The following is a 19786-nucleotide window of genomic DNA, read 5'->3' as shown; positions in this document are numbered from 1 at the left end:
TTCCAAGCCGGATAATCAGATCCAGTTGACCTGTGCTGTATCTACAAGAATATCACATACAGTAGTGGCCAAAAGTGATGTCCAACTTTGGGCAATTGACATCTTCACTCTTTATTTTAATGTAATGTATAATTTAAAATGCATTAAAAGGCTAATTCATGCTAATCCAACAAACTGTCAGGTCAGTGTGAAACCCCTTGGCGTTTGGTGGATCAATGCTAATGGAATTTTAGAATGTTTGTTGGTGTTTGAGCTTTTGTTTGGGTTTGTTGGTGTTTATTGGGGTTTGATGTTTTTGTTTGTTTGTTGGCATTTGTTGGGGTTTATTGGTGTTTTTTGGTGTTGGAGTTTGATGGATACAAAAAAAACATTCCCTGATACAGTGTGGGTCTTTTGGGGGAAATTATTTTGTCCAATAAATACCTTCACCAAGTTTGGGGTTTTGCACATTGTGTACCATCTCATATTTGATGGATTATCATTGGGGTCTTTGGTAGGGCTGTCACGATATCATAATTTTACACTGCGGTTATCTTGACCAAAATTTGACCTTCATAATATTACCATGATATCTATTTTATGAAAATTCAAACATTAATTTAGTTTACTTTGTGTTTTCTCCTTTTGGGCTAACAAATCACACTTAAATTTCGATTAGAGAGAGAGAGTTTGTCAACATTGTGGATCTTAAGGCAAAACTATAAACGGGTGGTAAATTACTATTTTATCATGTGTATCGATGACCATGGTTTTAAATATCACGGTTATTGACCATACCAAACTATTGTGAAACCCATAATTCAAATTTATCTGAATATATACATCACTTTTGTCCATTACTCTATATTTATGATATTTGGGCAGGGAAAACCTAATAGCGTTATGTCACTTACAACATCCCCAACTTAATGGCATCTACTTCCAATCAAATGTAAAAATGCATCTTATAGATTACATTCTAAAATCAGACTCTCAAACAGTTTCTCCAGTCACATGCTCATAAGCTCTGCGGATTGCGAGGGACTGCTGGGAGAAGATTTTAAGAGACGATATCTGGGTGGAGTACTCGCAAGTTCTGTTCGGGATTCCCGTGACTTGCTCTTCAAGCATTAGTCACATATTGGACAGCATAAAACCCCTCACATCTCTGTTAGAATGCCTGAGTGCATGTAATAGCAAAGGTGGTGCATTGTGGGTGAGCAGAGCAAGTGTAGCTGTTTGTGCCTCTGTGGTTTTTTCTTTTTCTTTTTTGAGAAGGCAGCAGAATGAAGGGCCCACTGGTTTGTGGGAGTTTCCATCTGTTCCCTCCACGGCACAATAGGCTCCCTCTTGCATGACATGTTTTTCTGCTTCTTGCTGTTTCTTAGAGTGCTCGGCACCAGCTGAAGAGAGAGAGAGAGAGAGCCTGAATAGAGCCCATGCCTTGCTTGGCGGGAATGTGTGTGTGCGTGTTGCCTGAGAATGTCTTTCTCTGAATAAGACGTGTTGTGATCATTTATGCGCATGCACCTCTGAATCCCTTGAAATCTCTGCGTGTTTTTGCCTATTTTTGTGCAGGTTCACACAGCCATCTTTAGTGGAAAGGTCTCCGTAGGGTCGGTAATGTAACAGGTCGACGGGTGTTACTCCGTGTGTGGTTGTGGCGTACTTGTGAGCAGCGGGGACATCTCTCTGGTCACATGATTGAGAAGTCATCCATGACTTTGAGGCTGAACGAGCTTCAAAAGGCTCTTTGTTTACAAGTGGAGTGTGGAAATCCTAAGCGAGGTTCTTTGCCCCGCAGGGTTGGATAATGCTCCCAGTGGGCCCTTGCTCTCTGCGCTCAGTGTCCGGTATCTTTTCTCTTGCGCTCTTATTTTGTTCTGTCCCCTCTCTGTGTTCTTCCCTCTCATGATGTTATTGGGTAACTCATTGTTTTCGGAGCTTGTGTTGGTACAGTTGGGTTGCAGGGGGAATGGAGGTGAGTTGGGGTTCATGAGGTAGAGAGAGCATTACCAGAGCAACTTGGTGGGAGGCCCCTTCCTCAAATGAGCGCACAGGGTCATGTGACTGTACTAAAGAGGGGCTTCAATCCCCCACCCACCGCCCCTGCTTTCAAATTTCAAGTTCTTTCAAGAACAAGAACACTCATTCATGTTATGATTTTGAGTCGATCTAAACATGCGTGCAATGTATTAAATAAGGCTGAGACTGTTCATTTCTTTTCGATAGGTCAAAGCATGATAAGCAAACAGCTTTCCCATTCAAAACTCATATGTAAAAAGTAATTGTTTTGTAAAAAAAAAATTTAATCATATTAAAAAAACATTTATTTATGCTTAACTTAAATTAAGTAATTAATTAAGAGGTAAAACTTTATTTGGATCATTTATTTAGGAAACTATTTATTAATTACATATTGTGGTTATAATGTATCTCAATGTTGTCAGAAAAACAGGTTCTGTGAATGTAGAGTTTTGTTCTTAGGGGAACAAAACATTTAAAAACATTTATTTTTAGCTAAATCTGCCAATGGGGTAAAAAAGACAATGGATTGAATTTAGTTTTACATTCTCCTTAATTCATTCCTTTTCAAAAACACACATTCTTCCTCAGTAACCCTGCAACATAACAATACCATTTCTCTTTTCTCCATTCAAATAAAACAGGAGCTTTGTTCTCTCATGTGCAAAAAATATGATTTACATTTGTAAATGTATCCTTATTTAGATTTTTATTTTTAGCTGTTCATGCCTCCAAATTGTTTACAAATTCGGCAGATCTTTCTTCAGAGTTCTGGGTTGGACATGCTCCTTCATACTCAAACACCATTGTTCCCCTCTGTACTCTCCTTCTGACACAGTAATCCCTGTGTAAATGGATGAGCAGTGTAAAGAATCAGACTCCATGGCCGTTCAGAAATGAATCCAGCTTCTCTGCTCTGCTGAGCTCCAATAGAACAGCTGCTTCCACCGGGCACCACGGAAACTAAATGTCATCGGCAAAATAAAGGCTCCCGTTCAGAGCTTCTGTCAGCAAACGTCACTTTCCTCAACGCTGCACTTATACTATAAACACTGCTTGACTTTTCCAAAGCGAGGTGGCCTTTCTCCTGAAAACACCTAAATCACTTGCTCGTTGTCATCTCCGGAGGTTTCGCTTTTCAGTCTCTTTTCAGTCTCTTTTCAGTTTCATGTCATTTCTGCTGGGGTGAAGAAAAAGTATATGTTGATCGTGAAAGGGCACACGACAGGTGGGACTTTATCATTCTCTGGACTTCCTTCAGGCCAATGCCAACACCACAGTAAAGAGATTAAAATGACAACATGGAACACTATTGGGACATTTCCAAGATATAAAACACTGGCGATATGTGCGCGTTAATTTATGTTGATTTATTTATGGAGATTGTTTGAGATATTTCTCAAAATAATAATGGACTCAAGTTAGATTTTAACATGATAACTCCATTTAGGTCTTTAGCTATGAAAGAGTCTGAGAAAGAAGACTGGGGTGGTATTTTGTAAAACCACAACACTGTTGAGATCTCCTATGAAGCAGAGTTCTTCTCTGTGTCTAAGTGTCTAAGCAGATGTTTTGCTCTCCGTTAAATGGCATTGCTGTCTAGAAGAATCAAGTGAGATATTTATAATATGTAATTTGTGATTTTTCTGTGTCGTACGGCGTCCCTGATCAAACATTTCCGTTTGTTTCATTACACCATTAACGTAGCAGATCATCAGCCAGCAGCGGTTCACATCATCATCGGCGGTGCTCATTCAGACGGGAAGATAGTCCTTCTCGATGTTTAGAATCCACATGCAGCCTTCAGATAAATAAAACAGGAACACATGCATTTTTAAAAGGCAAAATTACTCAAATCTGTTTTTGAGACAGTGTGGTGCAGACGTGAAGGGCTCTGTGGGAGATGCTCTGCTGGAGGATCAGAATATTCTGTGTGATGTTGAGGAGCACTTTCACTTGCTCATGCTCTTGGCTTTTTTAATTCCCCCATCATGCTTTTGACTTTGTGACAAACCTTTCTGTTGCAGACCCTCATATTTTTTGCACATGAGAGAACAAAGCTCCTGTTTTATTTGAATGGAGAAAAGAGAAATGGTATTTTTATGTTGCAGGGTTACTGAGGAAGAATGTGTGTTTTTGAAAAGGAATGAAAGTGTGTGTGTTTCGAGTGCTAAACAAACAGAGTTTTACAATGATACAGTGAGTTTTGGAGAGCGCTCCCTCTCTCCCTCGGTTTGGTGTCTCCACTGTTCAAAGGCAGTTTGATGTATGAGACTTCCTCCTCCTTCTAATTGCACCTCTTAAATTCCAATGAGTAGGATGCCTGCGTTCTGACAGCACATCACTGCCACAGCCCGCTTTACTCGATGCTTCTGCATACTTGTCTGGAAACTTCATGTCTCGGTACATTTGTATCAGTGTGTGCTGCCCTAACTAACCGTGTCTTGCTGTTAAACCAACAAGCACACGCAATACCTTGCTGTTGTCTGATAAGAAGAGGCAGTGGTCTAAACTTATACAGCAGTTCCCACCTGAAGTGTACTACTACTTATATTGCTGATCGTTATTTTAAGAATTTGTCTCACATGAACATTTTGCACTCTGTGCATGCCTTAAAGAAGTACACAGGCTGGTTTAGATACTGTACCTTTAATACTCTGTTTTGACATGCCTACGTATTATACAAATTGTATTTATTTCCAAAGAGCGAAGAAGATCGTTGTAACATAAAAGGAAGGAAGGAGACAGGAACCGACGAACGTAAATTAAATTAAATTAAATTAATAAACAATAAAACTATAGTGAAATGCCGGCAGCTCCCTCGCGGTCAACTGCAGGCCAAACAAACACAACATAAAGTCCAGGCCTGGTTCTCTCTCGTCATACACTCCTGTCGCTCGTCCTTTTATTCTCCCGAAGCTCCTCCGTGAGAGATGTGAGACCGGTGCATGCACAGCTGACGCTTATTATCACTCACGTACCCGGCCTCGCGCATTTGCGTGTTTAGTGTTGAGTGATTATTTAACAGGCTAAACTATACAGAATGATTTCTGTGAGGGTTAGATGTAGGGATAAGGTTGGGGAAAATCTTTATATTTTCCGGAAGAATTTAAACAACCAAAATAGTCAAAAATTGATGAAGCAAAGTAACAGATCCTGACCGCGGTCCGCCTATTAAGGGATGACTGGTATACAGTTTGTACAGTGTACCATTTTGTACAGTTTTGCTAAGTCTAATACATCAAATGCATCCAATTTTTACTGTTGTTTATGGTCCGCATAAGAGATGAGGATTTTATTTGACACAAGCAGCATTTGTATGCGCACAGACACGCACACATACGCACAGGTTTTGGCACCAGGGACACTTGCAGTACTTTCCTTCTCAAAGCCAATTAACATGAAAGCTCATGTGTGGGGAAGTAAGAGCATAAGCTCGGTACTCTCCCACAGGTTTGCGGCTAAATTTGATGCATGTTTACACACTGCTTCTCTAGATGTAAAGGCATGAGCGATACATACACAGTTCTCTCTCTCCCACTCTCTGTGTGTCTCTTTTTTTTCTAGTCTGTGACCCTGAGTATATTCCCTCACATCCAGGAAAGGCTACTTCCCTGCCTTTCACTGAAATAACCTGCGGTCTAATTTTAACCTCTGCGTGTGTTTAGACAAAGAATAGGGTCGATGATCTTTGTGCTCATTTATGTGGCCAAATTTACCCTGAAATTTTAGTGGAAACCTAAACTAACTTTTAATTTAAACTCATGTACTTTATTCACAGTCAGATTTCAAGCTTTGACAATTATGAAACTGTCAAAAAGAAACGTTGACCATGGTGTTCCATAAATAGCTTGGAGTGTTATGTAAATTCTTGGGACGTGAATATGGTGAAGTACGGTGGATATTTTTAAGTAATATGGAAATGTTTTTTATGGGACATGACACCATGGTACTTTTTCTTTGAGGTAGCTTGGATAACTATGTAAATACCATAGTACATGTGTACTCAGAGCTAGTATATTTTCAGAATGAATAATCACAGATGAGATCTTTGTAATATCGCAGGTTATCTATGAAGAGATGTCAACAATGTCACAAACTGAGCTCAGATTTGTCAAGTCTGCAGTCAAAAGTCAATATTGCTGAAGATCTCAAAATCCACTTATTTCTCATCAGATTTACCCAAATCAAGATTATTTTACCTCTGCATTCATTTTTCACCTCCATACTCTTCATGAATTTGAAGAGTTGTCTCATTTTTTTTTATTTCTCCTAAGCCATTTTAAGAGAAACCTTTGAGAAGAGTAACTGTAATTAAATTAGAGTAATCTTTTACTTTACTCTTTCAAGGGGAAAGTCCTTAAATTACAGTAACAAATTACTTAGTAACTAGCTACACCCAACCCTGGTCGATACATAAATAAAACACAAGAGAGAGCTCCATTAAATCTCTTGAGCTATGAAAGAGCAACCTCTGAGCAAATAAAACGTTCCTGTGGGTCATCATTACAGTAGTTTTAGTGGATGGACGCACTGTTTCTTCTCTCTACGGCACTATATGTTCTCGGTTCATTTTGTTCTTAATTAACAAGTGCTCATCATACCTAACAAGTCAAGTACAAGAGGTACAGCAAGCAGGCAACATTAATATTGGATTAAGCTGAATTTACACATAAAGCGTTTTTTTATCTTCCCAATAAGAGGTGTGTATCTGCAAGCATGTGAAAGCAACAGGAAATATGTATATTTTCACAATAAATGTGTGTCTGGTTGTTCTTAGCATATGTCTCTGTAGGGAGGTACAGCTACAGCTGATTTGTAGCTTGTGTTGAGTGTCAGAAAGCCTGGCTTTCACCATCAAACTGAAATATTCTGTCATTATTTACCCATCCTCTTCTCATTTCAAACCGGTATGTTCTTCCTTCTGCAGAACACAAATGAAAATGTTCTAATAGAACAGCACAGCCCCCAATTCACTTCTCTTCTATGGACACAAAACTAATGCAAGTGAATCGGGGGCTGTGTACAACATTCTTCAAAATATCTTCTTTTGTGTTTTGTGTAAGAAAGTCACGCAAAGTCATTTGAAATGACAAGAGGGTGAGTAAATGATGACAGAATTATAATTTTGAAGATGAACCTTAAACACAACAGGACAAACCCTGAAACCAATGGAAATTATTTGTTAATTAAGTGTTTCGTGTTCGATTCGCGAGATTATGTATAAACATTCACTTTAAAGGGCCATCAAACATTGCTTGAACATTGCACGGCAACATTAGCTCCTGTGGCGTTATTTTGGGGTGGGACTTTGTCTTACCAACAGCAGATGGCGAGAGTGTTAAAACAGATTATTTCATTATTTTGGCACAGAATTCATCCACTTCATCCTTCTTAAGCCTAGATCATGTGAGGTACTCTGCTTCTTTTGTTTACTAAAGATCCTAAACAAGATATGCTAAACCCGATCGACACATCTTTGTACTAGTTATCAGCGTTTTGTTGTACATTTTCATTAACAGCATCTCTGCATGAGGTTGAAGGCCTGATTCTTATGCAAAGAATCTCAGAGGAAGACACGTGAGGCTCAGGGATGGGGTGAGATAAACCAGCGGGTTCCGGTGCGACATGGAGGGACAGGAAGGACTGTTGAGAGGATGAGGCGTCTCTGTGGCTGGAAGCCAGTGGGTCGTGTCTTATGTTTTGTAAGAGAACAGCTGCGCTCTCCACGAGTGGGACGGGTTCTTGGAGTCCTAGATTCCGGTTTTTACTCGCCAGGTCCTCCCGTCCTCATTCGGCCAATTGAGGCACCTCTCATTCATTCAGCTCTCACGTTCAGCCAATGACAGTCCGAGCAGCGTTTGACACGTTCGGCTTATGTTTTCGCCCTTGAGAAATTGCTGCTAACAAGATAAAGTGTGTAATAAAATAAATATAAAATTGGATCATATTTTGAGTTGTTACAGAGAAAGCAATCACTTGAGTGCTTTGCTTTGCTTTGCTTTGCTTTGAGAGAGAGAGAGAGAGAGAGAGAGAGAGAGAGAGAGAGAGAGAGAGAGAGAGAGAGAATGAACATCAACAGTGCAGAGGACACAAGAAGAGAAATAACAGGTTAAGTGCAACAATAGTTCTCAGTGTCTCTCTACTTTCGAACATAACAATTGATCCTGATCTGAAAAAATACAAAGAAATACAACAAGAAAAATATATACCACATGACATATATATGACATGAAATTGTAAAAGACAATCTAACAAAACATTTTATTTTAAAAATCACTTTTAATAATACATTGTTACCTAAAATGTAATATGTTTTATTTGAAAACGGATAAGCATCAGTAATTATTTTAATCTTGTTATACAATATATGGAGTATTTAATGTAATGTTTGAGTTAACTGTGTTATTCATCTAAGGTGAGGTAATGCTGTGGCACACAGATTTATCATCGGCCCTGTGCCAAATGCTGCCCTCAGCCCCTACTGTCCTCTGAATTTACACTTTGAAGACATACTGGCACATAGACGGTAATAGACTGAAGAGTTCTGCTGTGCTATTGAGTTGTGGATGCTCCATAGGGCTATAAAGGGGGCGTTCACAAATATGTATGAGTATCAAGTGCTCCGTTTGTTTCATATGTACTAAGGGCTTCATTTGGTACCGAGCCATTGAAGAGCGTTTCAAATCAGTCACCTATAAGGAATCGTTTCTTAGCATTCATCTCGTAAGGTTCATTTGTACATGGCAAAGAAGCTCACTGGGTTTTGTAATGGAGCTTGGGAGAGAGAGAGAGAGAGAGAGAGAGAGAGAGAGAGAGATGAAGAGGCAGCCCTGACAGGGCAATGATGGAAAGTTGTATGCTGGCAGGCATTGTGTAGTAAAGGTCATTGTGATCCCAGTCTGAATAGCTCCAGAGTGATTTCTCTTTATGCAAGCGGACTTTAAAAGCATTTTACATTCCCTGACCAGAGCGCACACACACACATATTGGGTCTAATGGGAGCTGCTGCTGGTGTCTCTAATATTTTTCATTTTGCCTTAAGGCCCTATTCACACCTGATAGTCACATCAGGGGATCAGGTCAAAGAAGACAACACTAAAAACAGGTGTGAACAGGGTTCGGAACAAGCTCCATTTGGTCATCATTCATATTTTGGGGTGGTCAGAAACACATGTGACTATACACTGCATTTATAGCCTAGACGTTAATGCATTGATTATTTATAAATAACAGTAACATGAAATAAAAAAGGGGTTTTAGGGGTTGTCAGCGTGTTACATTATGTGTAAAATGCATATGTTTCATTTAAAGTAAAAAAGCAATTTAAGTATATAAATAGTCAGTTTTTTGCTCTAGAAAACCATAAATGCAGTTTTAATATTAAAAAATATCCAGTACAGTTTGAATGATCCGAGCTATTAAAAAACTAAAAATATGATATTGCTACATGTTCAGTTGTTTTAATGTTTTCTTCATCAAAGTAAAGCAGTTCTCTTTCGCTTCAATAGACACACAGGCAAATCAGACACAACCCGGTAGCCGAAGCGAGAATTTGATTTAGCACCTTTGCCATCCCAGGGCCTTCTTTATATTAAACTGAAATGGAGATCATGGGCTTCCCTTCGAGCGCCGAGCGGCCGCGCTGATACTCGTACATTAGCACGACAGCTCTGGTGCAGAGAGGCACTTTGTGTTGTCAGTGTGGGGCTCTGTGCACGGTGTGAGCAGGAAGAGCCAGCGGCAACAGTGCAGAAGACAGAGAGAGAGAGAGAGAGAGAGAGAGAGAGAGAAAGATGAGGTTGGAAAGATGGATGAAAGCAAGATAGTAAAGAGGAAGAGACAGAGTCACATTGTCAGTTTGCTACATTATGATGTCATCAATAGAAAAAGGGCCGGCTGAAGCCTTACAGAGTGAAAAATGTAAAGTTAAATGGAAGTCGCTCTGTCTGTGGTGCTAAATGTTGTATGTGGTTAATGATACAGACTGATTTTTAAATTACTCCCTGAGAGAGAAAGCAAGCCTCAGATCCCACCCCGAAACTTCTCAGCATGTTTTGATGACATCACAGCACCTCTCACTGGCACACACCGGATACTGCAGGCCTAAACGGAACTCTGAGCTGTCTTAAGTGAAAATAACTTTTTTATCTATCTTAAAATATGCCAGTGCCAATGTTTTGTCTCAAGATGCACATCAGTAATGTTTTTTATAAGGCATTTTAATAAAAGCGACTTAAATGGCCTAATTAACTAAGGCATTGTCCTGACTTAAGCTAAGCCTTGTCTATGAAACCGGGCCTATAAGTATGTAAAACTTTTTCATATCGTATGCAGCTTTTCATTACCGCCTTATTTCAGTTAGATATTTCGTAAACCTCTGCTTGAAAAGCTTCATAAAGTTCTGTTATATAGGTCATCTCCAAAAAGAGTTCTCGCCCAAACTTTCTGCCCTCATTCTCAGGTTCTCAAGTCATAAGTTGACCGTGCGGCATTCAGCAGTCGGGCCGATGCTCTCAGAGGCCTCTCTGGCAAGGACGGAGCACATTAGGCTGATTAAATAAAGACAGAGAGTGATTTATAACGGCTGTGTCTCGCTCTATTCATCAACAGGCTCTTGACTTAATAAAGTATTGATATTTAGATACACAGGGAGCGGGCTGTGTGTTTCAGTGGTGACGGGAGGGCACGAGGGACGAGCTTAGAAGAGCTGTGCTGCAGGGCTGTAAATACATCTCAATGTAGAACATCTCCACACGGCATAAACAGAGGATTGCTGGGTATCTCTGATCGCATGGCCATTCAAATGAGTATTGGCTTTGTTCAGAATGCTGTTTTTGCTGAATAATGTATATCTGTGTACATACCCCGTATAATCTTTATTGTGCACAGTATACTAATTATCGCTAGCCATGTATTACCTGGAACATTTGGTTGTGTGGTATACAACAGACAACACTACATAATATATTGTATCACATGATGCAATGCACTTGAATTTAGCTGCCTTTTCTAAAAGAGTTAGAAACATTTGTAATAGTTTGTAATTTATTATTTAAACAGGAATTAAAGATAGAAATACTTTTCTGGGGGGGTTAAGTACACATAATTTGATTAATAAAGCTGCAATTTGTAACGTATCCTGTTAAAAATAAACACAAATAATCTGTTATTTAGTAAATACTACATTGCATATTTAATGTCAAGATCAGTACATAGTCAATACAAATCAGTGTTCAAAACAGTTTTCTAACTTACCCTGATTCACAGTTGAGTAGGGATGTAACAATATCAAAATCTCAATGTACGATTATTACCTCAATATAACGTCCACTGAGCGATATTTGTTGAGATATTTGCAATGGCAAATGATGACTTGGAAACGTGTCATCAGCATCCTCTATTCTTTATCCTCTACTCATAACTGTTGCTTAGAGGTATGAGTTATAGTATGAGATGGGTCAAATGACCTCAAATCAAATAATTGCACCAGATGGACATTGACAAAGGTAATGTCCGTTTCACGCTCACCTCATATGCGCTTGCAGCGGGCATTTTCATATTTAGAATATTTCCCACCTCAAACCAGGAAATTACGTTTAGATTTATGCACCATGTTCCATGCGACTCTGATTTGGGGTATTCCTGTCCTAAATCCCGGAAGTAAACATCTGGAACTGAAAACGAGGTCACTTTAAACTGTTTATACAACATATAATATGTATGAACATCAGCGTTAAAATATCCACAAACTGTTTATGAACAAATGCCCACGTTTGAATAGCTACCATATATAACAATAACATTGAATTCTCTTACATTCATAGAGACATCATGTAGCTAATGTGACGCGTTGTTGACAGGAACGCTTTGAGGTCAGATATTTTATGACATAATATCCGAAATCCGAGTTACCTTAGCATTAGTAGTAACATTAAAAGTATTTAGTAACATTGAACGATAACAGTTCCAGAAATTATTTCCAGGTCGAAGTGTGAAATATACCAAATCTGAGGTGACTGCAAGGCAGCATTAGTTCCAAATGCTAAAAATGAAGAAAACAATCATTATGGGACAGAATTTACTTCTAGCAATTGATTATAACAGGAAATGAAAACTCTAGCTACATACACAAAATATCTGCAGTGCAGTTAGCATGTAGAATATGTGTTTCGTAACTACACTGGTGCTTGAATGTATTTGCTTATTTTTGTTTATTTTGTGTTTGTTTCTATGGCCAGGCGGAAGGAGAGGACAGCCTGAAGAAGATGCAGCTAATGGAACTAGCCATTCTGAACGGCACCTACAGAGACGCCAATATCAAATCACGTAAGTCACCACTTCCTCTAGCGACAACAGAGCGGCCTTTGTGACAGCAGCTTTCTGTAATCCTCACCACTGCTCTCTTATAACCCCCGATTCTGCGCTCTGACAAACGGCTGTGTATTCTGATGCAGAATTAGCAGCTAATGAAGCAAACTAATGGAGAACACACAGCTATCTTAGGAAACAATGTTTTCTTCATTTGAGGGATGTTGTGACAACATTCTCTTCGCTTTGCTGCTTTGCTAAAAAGCACTGAAGCGCTGTAAACCTGCCGCTGTGCGATATGGTTACCGAGGGTGTTTGTTTAAATACGCCGTACACCCCCCTCTCCCTTGCCTTGTTTACTAATGATCAGGAGCAGCTTTAGCATCGCCGACATGCTTTATGTCTAGTGTATTCCTGTGCATGATACTAATGGTTGTCTTTTTTTGTCCCACCCATCTCAATCTTTCCCCCACCCTCACATTTTTCCCGCTCACTGCAGCTGCCTTTGCGTTCTCTCTTGCAGCCAGCGCCCAGGCGCCCCGGATCATCCACGGCCCTGCGCCCGTCCTGCCGCCCACAGCCTTGCGTACGCCCACGCCCGCTGGGCCCACCCTCATGCCCCTCCTTCGCCAGATCCAGACCGTCATGCCCAACGGCTCCACCACTCTGGTGCAACCCGGCCCGGAGTCCGGCCTGATTTACGCAACGCCCTACGACTATCCCTATACGCTGGCCCCGGGCACCTCTATTCTTGAGTATCCAATCGACTCCAGTGGGGTGTTAGGTAAGCATACCTGTATTAGCCAATCAGAACCTACCTTTACCAAGTATACAATTATTTATGATCTAAAATGTTTGCCGCCCAATTTTCGCCTAACACCAGTTTAAATCCTCTTAACTGAGGGAGCGGTTCAAACAGACCAATCACAGCGCTTGTGATCCGCGTAGGGTCTGCGTTGAGTGGACGCGTTGGTACATTTTTGGAGAGATGCGCGCCAGGTTACGCAGTAGGCTACGCCGTAGGCTATGCCGTAGGCTACGCCGTAGGTCCGACGCACGAGCTTAAACTGAACTTCAGGGTCACCAGCCTATACATGACAGTATAAGGCAATAAAACTAAAACACAATACACCAAGCGCGTTCTCTTAATCCATTTAGCATCATATCAAATAAATTATTTTAAGAAATGTTTGCATAAATGATTTGGCTTTTAAGCGCTCTACTTGCTTCATGTGAATAATGAGAACTCTCTCTTTCTCTGTCCTCTCCACACAAGCTGTATGGCTTCATTAAAGCACTTGAGAAAAGCGGATTATGAATATCATGTTACCAACAGCATTCTGCCAGTTTAACACAGACTTCTCCCAAAGGCACGGTGTTAAGTTGAGCAGCGACAAAAAGCCTGTCCCGACGCCAAGAGCTGCGTGTCCAATTAGAGCAGATGAAGTCGGGTTTAGCTACTGTCCAATAAGCATGTTTACTAAGCTAGTCTAAAGCGAACTTGAACACGTCACGACTTCATAAGACTGCATCGGCGTTTCGCTGTAGCCTACAGTATGTGGGGTGGATGACAGTAAAGGGGCGTTCACACCTTCAGCGATTTACAGCAGTGAAGTGTACGTTGGGCGATACGCAAGAATAAAATCGCTGTACGTGTGAACACCCCATGAGAAGAAAATATGTGGGGAAAGTTTAAAGAGGTGAGATTTTCACCCTGTGTTCTCTCTTGTGTGACTTATACAGCATCCTCAAAGGCCGAAGAGCTGCCCCTCTACCTGGGCTTTCAGACCTGTCACATTCCCATCACAGTCCAGCGTGGAGAGCCAACCGGTCGGCCTCCCTTTTAAAGTGGCCCTCCCCTTTCCACGCCCCCCCTCCCCCTCTGACAGACCCCACCCTCAGACCACAGACACGCCCACTCCCCGTGTCCCAACTCGGACTGGCTGGACTTTCCAGCCTCTTTAACTCCAGTTTCCTCGTCATGTTTGGTTTTGTTTTTGTATTTTTGTTTTATCTTCAATGTGATGTGTTTAGTTTTGTGTGTGTGTACAATGATGAGGGAAACAAAGCACTGAGCCCCAAAACTGCTGCACAAGCCTTTCTGGATGACCCCCATCACTCAGTATGAGCGGATCAGAGTGAGGGCCGTCAGGAGGGGCAACATGAGGATGGTGAGGGGACAGCGGGGGTCAAATGAGGCGGGGAGAGTAGGGACTATTTCGAAGTCAGGTGTTGTTTCCCCGAGGACCGACAGTCCCGGCACTAATTTCCCCTTCCTTTATTCTTTAGGTGTGGCTTTCCCTACAAAAGGCTAAATGCATTTCCCAGGATCCTCACTGTGCCCCTCACCCCATCCAAGTGTTAACACACATGCGCTTTCGTTCACAGCTGCCTTGTTGGTTTCGAGCGTTATTTGTTCAGAAGCATGAATCTAGCAGTCAGCCAAACACACTCCTGTATGTTTACACTGGTTATTCCCAGAGCCCACTGAGGCTGTATTGTAACACGTTACCCTAGGACTGTGCTCCTGACTGCTATGTTTCGGTTTTCCGAAAGGAAAAAAAACCTTTACTAATCACTTAATGCATTGCCGTACATTTTTATTCTCCTTTTTTGTACCACAGCAGACGTGCCTAAATGTTTGTTCTCTCTGTGCCATCGCTCGGAGAGTGAGTTTATCAGTATTATATTTAAAGACGCTGTCGCTGCAATGTAAGATTACGTGACTGGTAAAGCCACGTCACTCTCGTCTGTCATACTGTATCCAAGCTACGCAAAAATTGAAATGAATTTTGTACGAACAACGTGTTGCATATAAAACAAAAGTATTATTTGTGCCTTAATTTAAATACTTTGTCCTGTGCGGTCATAGCGCTCAATATTTTAAAACCTGTGTGATTTGAAAACTGTGATGGTTTGACCTCATCTGTGTTTTTCTGGTGATGTCATTGTGATCCAAGCAGGTGCGGTGACAACTAAAGTTCGAAGGCACGAAATGCGCGTCCATCCTTACCAAAGGGTAGTGACCGCAGAACGAGGTTAGTTTAGTTCATGTGCTTCTATTCATTACCAGTTGGTGGTGATCTGTTGTGCAACGTTTGCGGTATGACCATGTGAAATAATGTGCCATCTACGGTCTGAATTTCGCAGACTCGGCCTTACACGCATTTAATAAGCTGCTTAGAGTGTGTTTGTTTTATAGCCTCTGAAATCTCTCCATGCACACACGCACACACACACGTGTGATGTTTCCCTGCGCTGGTGGAGTGGTTGACTCTATTCCATTATTTGGATGACCTTATGATTTCAACATGATGTTGATGATAAATAATGGAGCTATTCATGTTTTCAACCCATTTCTAGTTACTCAAACAGCAAATGGGCTTAATGTATTGACTTTGTAGGAGCCACTTGAATAGATGGACATATTGTCGTGATTTTGTGCACGCAACAGTGATGGAGCATTGACAATTATGAAAATTTAAGAAAAGAAAATGTATCTGACGTAACAAAAATAGAAACGACTCCTTTATAGAACTATTCCTTTAGCGTACACCAAAGTGTGAAAAGGGATAAAAACTGAAATATTATAAAGAATTAAATCAACTATTCATTCATATTAAAAATGATTAAGACTAAAGAAAGAATTTTAAGATTTTTTTAATATTTTTGCTTTTGCAACTAAAGCTGTGTCTGATTTTCGCCCCCTATCATATAGTGCACTATATCGGGTGTTCGCCACCCACAACTCATTCGAACAACTCATTCCCTACATTCGTTCACTACTTTTTACCCACAATGCATTCTAATTTTGAGTGTACATCCGATGTAGACTCGTTCACTCTCTATTTTCCACGATACAGTGGGAATCGACCATCTGATTAAAATCAGCTGGAGGAGAGTGACCGTTGATGCCACGGAAGCGCTTTATACACTTGTGTTTGTTCTTGTTAATAGTGAGAATAAACAGATTAAATGAATGTTATATATAGCAGTGTTTTATTTTAAATATATCAAGTCATTTTATTAAACGTAATAGAATAAACGTGGCAAACAGTTGTTTTGTTCTCTTTATAATAATAATAATAATACATTTTATTTAATGGCGCCTTACATGGCACTCAAGGACACCGTACAAGCAATAAAAACATAAAACAATTTACATACCACTTAAAAAACACATAAAATGTCATATATACTCCTGCCTAAAAATATATGTTTTCAGACGAGATTTAAAAGTAGTGAGAGAGTCACAATTACGCATGTCCTGTGGAAGCATGTTCCACAGATAAGGAGCAGCATACTTGAAAGCCTGAGATCCCATAAAAGAGCCATTTATTAAAAACTAATACAAAAACGTGACAAATAAGGTACAAATTTACTATTTACAAAACAATCCATATAGCCACACAGTTGTAATATAAGCGTTATGACAAATGTCCGCGACAGTACTGTAAGACGCAGGATGTATTACATTAGTGTCTAAAATTGTTCACTCATTTTCATTCACTTCTTCCCCATATAGTGAATAGTGAATGAGTGAACAAGTGAGCGAATTCAGACGCAGCTTAGATATCAGTACATATGCATTACATTGCATGTAATATTACCAAGTACTGTCTGTTGATCAAAACATCCCCATAATCACTAAAAAACATTTCTAAAATCTTTTTTGAAACATTTCATGCTCCTCTTTATATTCATTTAGCGAAGGTTGTTTTATCACTATGTGTGTGTGTGTTTGCATGGTTAATGATGCGATAGAGGTGTTTCGTGCCATCTTAAATGTGGCTCACTTAAAATGGCATAAAGACCACAGATATCAAGAAGACCACATTCTGAGTTTTTTGCTTTCATCCTTTTCGATGTTTTTTCATATCTTATTGTGTTTCGTACATGTTTTATATAATGGAACTACTGTTTTGAAGAAAATCTACTTTGGAGAATCCATTTGCACAGACCTTCCAGATTTTCACTCTGTGCATTTGTACTGGACCACACTAATCACTTTTTTTATTTCAGCTGTTTACTTTATTATTGTTGTTGTTTCCATCTGTCGATATTTGCCTAATTTGAAAAAGAGATTCTACGTGTCTTTTTATTTTGCACTGAAGATGTCAGAAACATTCATCTCTTCTGCTCCCAGCAGACTTGTTGAAAAAGTCAAACCCACATCAAACCTCACACCATTCAACTGAAATGAATCTATTGAGTCTTATGTTCGACCACCGTTGAGCCGAGAGTAATATCGGCTCCGCTCCACGGATGTGTCCGTGTCAGAATATGAATGCATTTAAAAAGAACAAAAATCCACTTGATACTTTTTTATGGTTTACTGTAAGCTTCTTTTTTAGTTTTTTTTTTTGTTGTTGAAAAGAAAATAGTATTTACTTGTGGCTTTTCAAATATATATAAAAATATATATCGAAAAATATATAAAGCAGGAATGTATATGAATTATCAAAATGTACTTGTATTTTGGAAGAGATAGCAATGGTTATTATAGAGGGCTATTTGTAGGAAAGAAAAATATGCATCATAGCGGCTTTATAGCACCACGTTAGAGAATTTCCTCTATTTTTGGATATATGTTAGGCCTTTATATATGAATGACAGGATTTTTTCAATGTTTATATGCAAAAGCATTTTATATTATGTGTCCTGTGGTTTGTCTGTAGTCTGCAATGCTGACAGTAATGGCTATGAATCCCACAGCTTGAATTTCCATGGCTTTTATGCTAGAAAATTCCTTGTAGTTTTTGCTTTGTATCATTAAAGCCAAGATTTTTATGTTGTTGTAAATAGTTAAAAAAAGAATTTAAAAAGGCAATAAAATTTTTTATTGAATAAAAAACATTGGTTGTTTTGGCCATGAATTATTCTGACAAAGTTCTTAAGATGACATGAATCTTTCATCTCCATCATAACTAGGGCTCTAATGTTTAATAGCAGTCAGGTATTACCGTGACCTTCACTGACTGTCCTCAGATCTGTCCCGTTGTTTCATGAGCAGCTTTCTCTCTCATGGTGCGGTCAAATGACACTTTATTGGGTTCCATTCACTTATGCATGTAAGCTAGCAAATGGGAACGACTGCATATATTTCTAGTGTGCCTGCAACTTGGGTCCCATCACTTGACTGCTATTAACCGTTAGACACATCTGTATTCCTATAAATGTTTTCTCTCTTGATTTTCTCCTTCTTAACACGTGACCAGTCAGGATAGGCTGTGTGTCAGACTGTATGTAAAATCATGCTTTGACCTCATGATTTTACTGTATTACAAAAATAAAGACCATAGTTTCTTCAAGTGCTCTCGCATTCAAGCAACCCCCAGCACGAATTGTTTTAGGCACAAAAATCTTTACACAAGTACGTGAATGCAAATCTTGTGAGCTTCATTTGGTGCGTTTTCAACATTTGCCACATGTGTGCGATATAGAGCAGTTTGCGAGATGTAAACAACACTGGTCCAGGAGCACTTCCTGTTTAAATTTTTGGACAGTACACAAATGTTAGAGCAAAATGCAAGATTTATTACTCTAACAAACAAAAACAATCAAAAACAGGAGGGGCTTCTGGACCAGTGTCGTTCACATTTTGCAAAATGGTCTATAGCATAGCATTAGCGTGATCTTATTCAAAATGAGAATGAAGTCAAGTTATTATAGCTATACTGTAATTTTACAGATATTTCCGTTATTTTAAATAAAAATTCCATGTATTATGTAAAAATCTGTAATTTCGCAAAATTTTGTTGTTAACTTTTTTAAAATACGGTTAAAACCGTAAGATTACACAAAAAGTCTCCAAATTTACAAGAAAAACATGTAAACCGTGTTATTTTACACTTTCACCCCAGCAGCCAGAAAATTTCTGGGGGTGTTCTGTGTTTTTTCGAGTCTCTTAAAATTAAGCTTGCGTTAGTGTTCACACGCCTGTGTTAAGTATTTTTTCTCGCCGTCATACAGTTTCATGTCTAGTGCAACCTCAAATTGTGCGAGCGGTGGTTGAATGTAGAGCCTGGTTGTGATAGCTTTCTAAATGCTTTTCATATTGTCATCCTGCTTCCACTAGCTGAAACTAATCTCCTCTCTGTCTTTTTTCTGTTCCTCCCTATTTTTTGTTTCCCTATTTCCCTTTTCTGTTCGTTTGTCTTTCTAACCCACTCAGCCACCACTGGCAACTAACCCCTGACCTTCTGACCTCTTCACCCAACGATGACCTCCCCATTCCCTGCCTGCAGATCACATCTCTGCTCTTAAAATGAATACATGAAAGACAAAAGTATCTAAGAGCCTTCACTTGTCAAAGGTGGTGGATGTGCTTTCGCGTGGGATGCGGGTGGCAGACGCCTCCGGACTCACTTCTTGGAGAGGTGGACGGTCCTGCGACTGTAGATCTGCACTCTTTGTAAGCAATAAGCAATAATAATTTGCCCAACCCTCTCTAAATGAAAGCCAGACCTTC

At 39.7% G+C, this 19786-nt stretch overlaps 1 protein-coding gene across 4 annotated transcripts in view; it reads left to right on the top strand.

Moving 5' to 3' along the window:
* The window catches only part of qkib (QKI, KH domain containing, RNA binding b), a 69545-nt gene extending 53090 nt beyond the window's left edge, over positions 1-16455 (top strand). Inside the window, exons 5-7 of one of the 4 annotated variants that reach the window (XM_079472556.1) lie at positions 12246-12333; positions 12839-13099; positions 14059-16455. In XM_079472556.1, the coding sequence (XP_079328682.1) occupies positions 12246-12333; positions 12839-13099; positions 14059-14162 (453 nt within the window). In that variant the 3' untranslated portion in view covers positions 14163-16455. Of the gene's footprint in view, positions 1-12245; positions 12334-12814; positions 13100-14058 lie in introns of all 4 variants that reach the window. The other 3 variants (XM_079472555.1, XM_079472558.1, XM_079472557.1) reach the window with 3 other exon arrangements.
* Positions 16456-19786: the final 3331 nt, after the last annotated feature.

The sequence above is a fragment of the Barbatula barbatula genome, assembly GCF_947034865.1.
Source record: "Barbatula barbatula genome assembly, chromosome: 14".
Lineage (NCBI taxonomy): Eukaryota > Metazoa > Chordata > Actinopteri > Cypriniformes > Nemacheilidae > Barbatula > Barbatula barbatula.
This window is presented reverse-complemented; position numbering and strand designations above follow the sequence as displayed.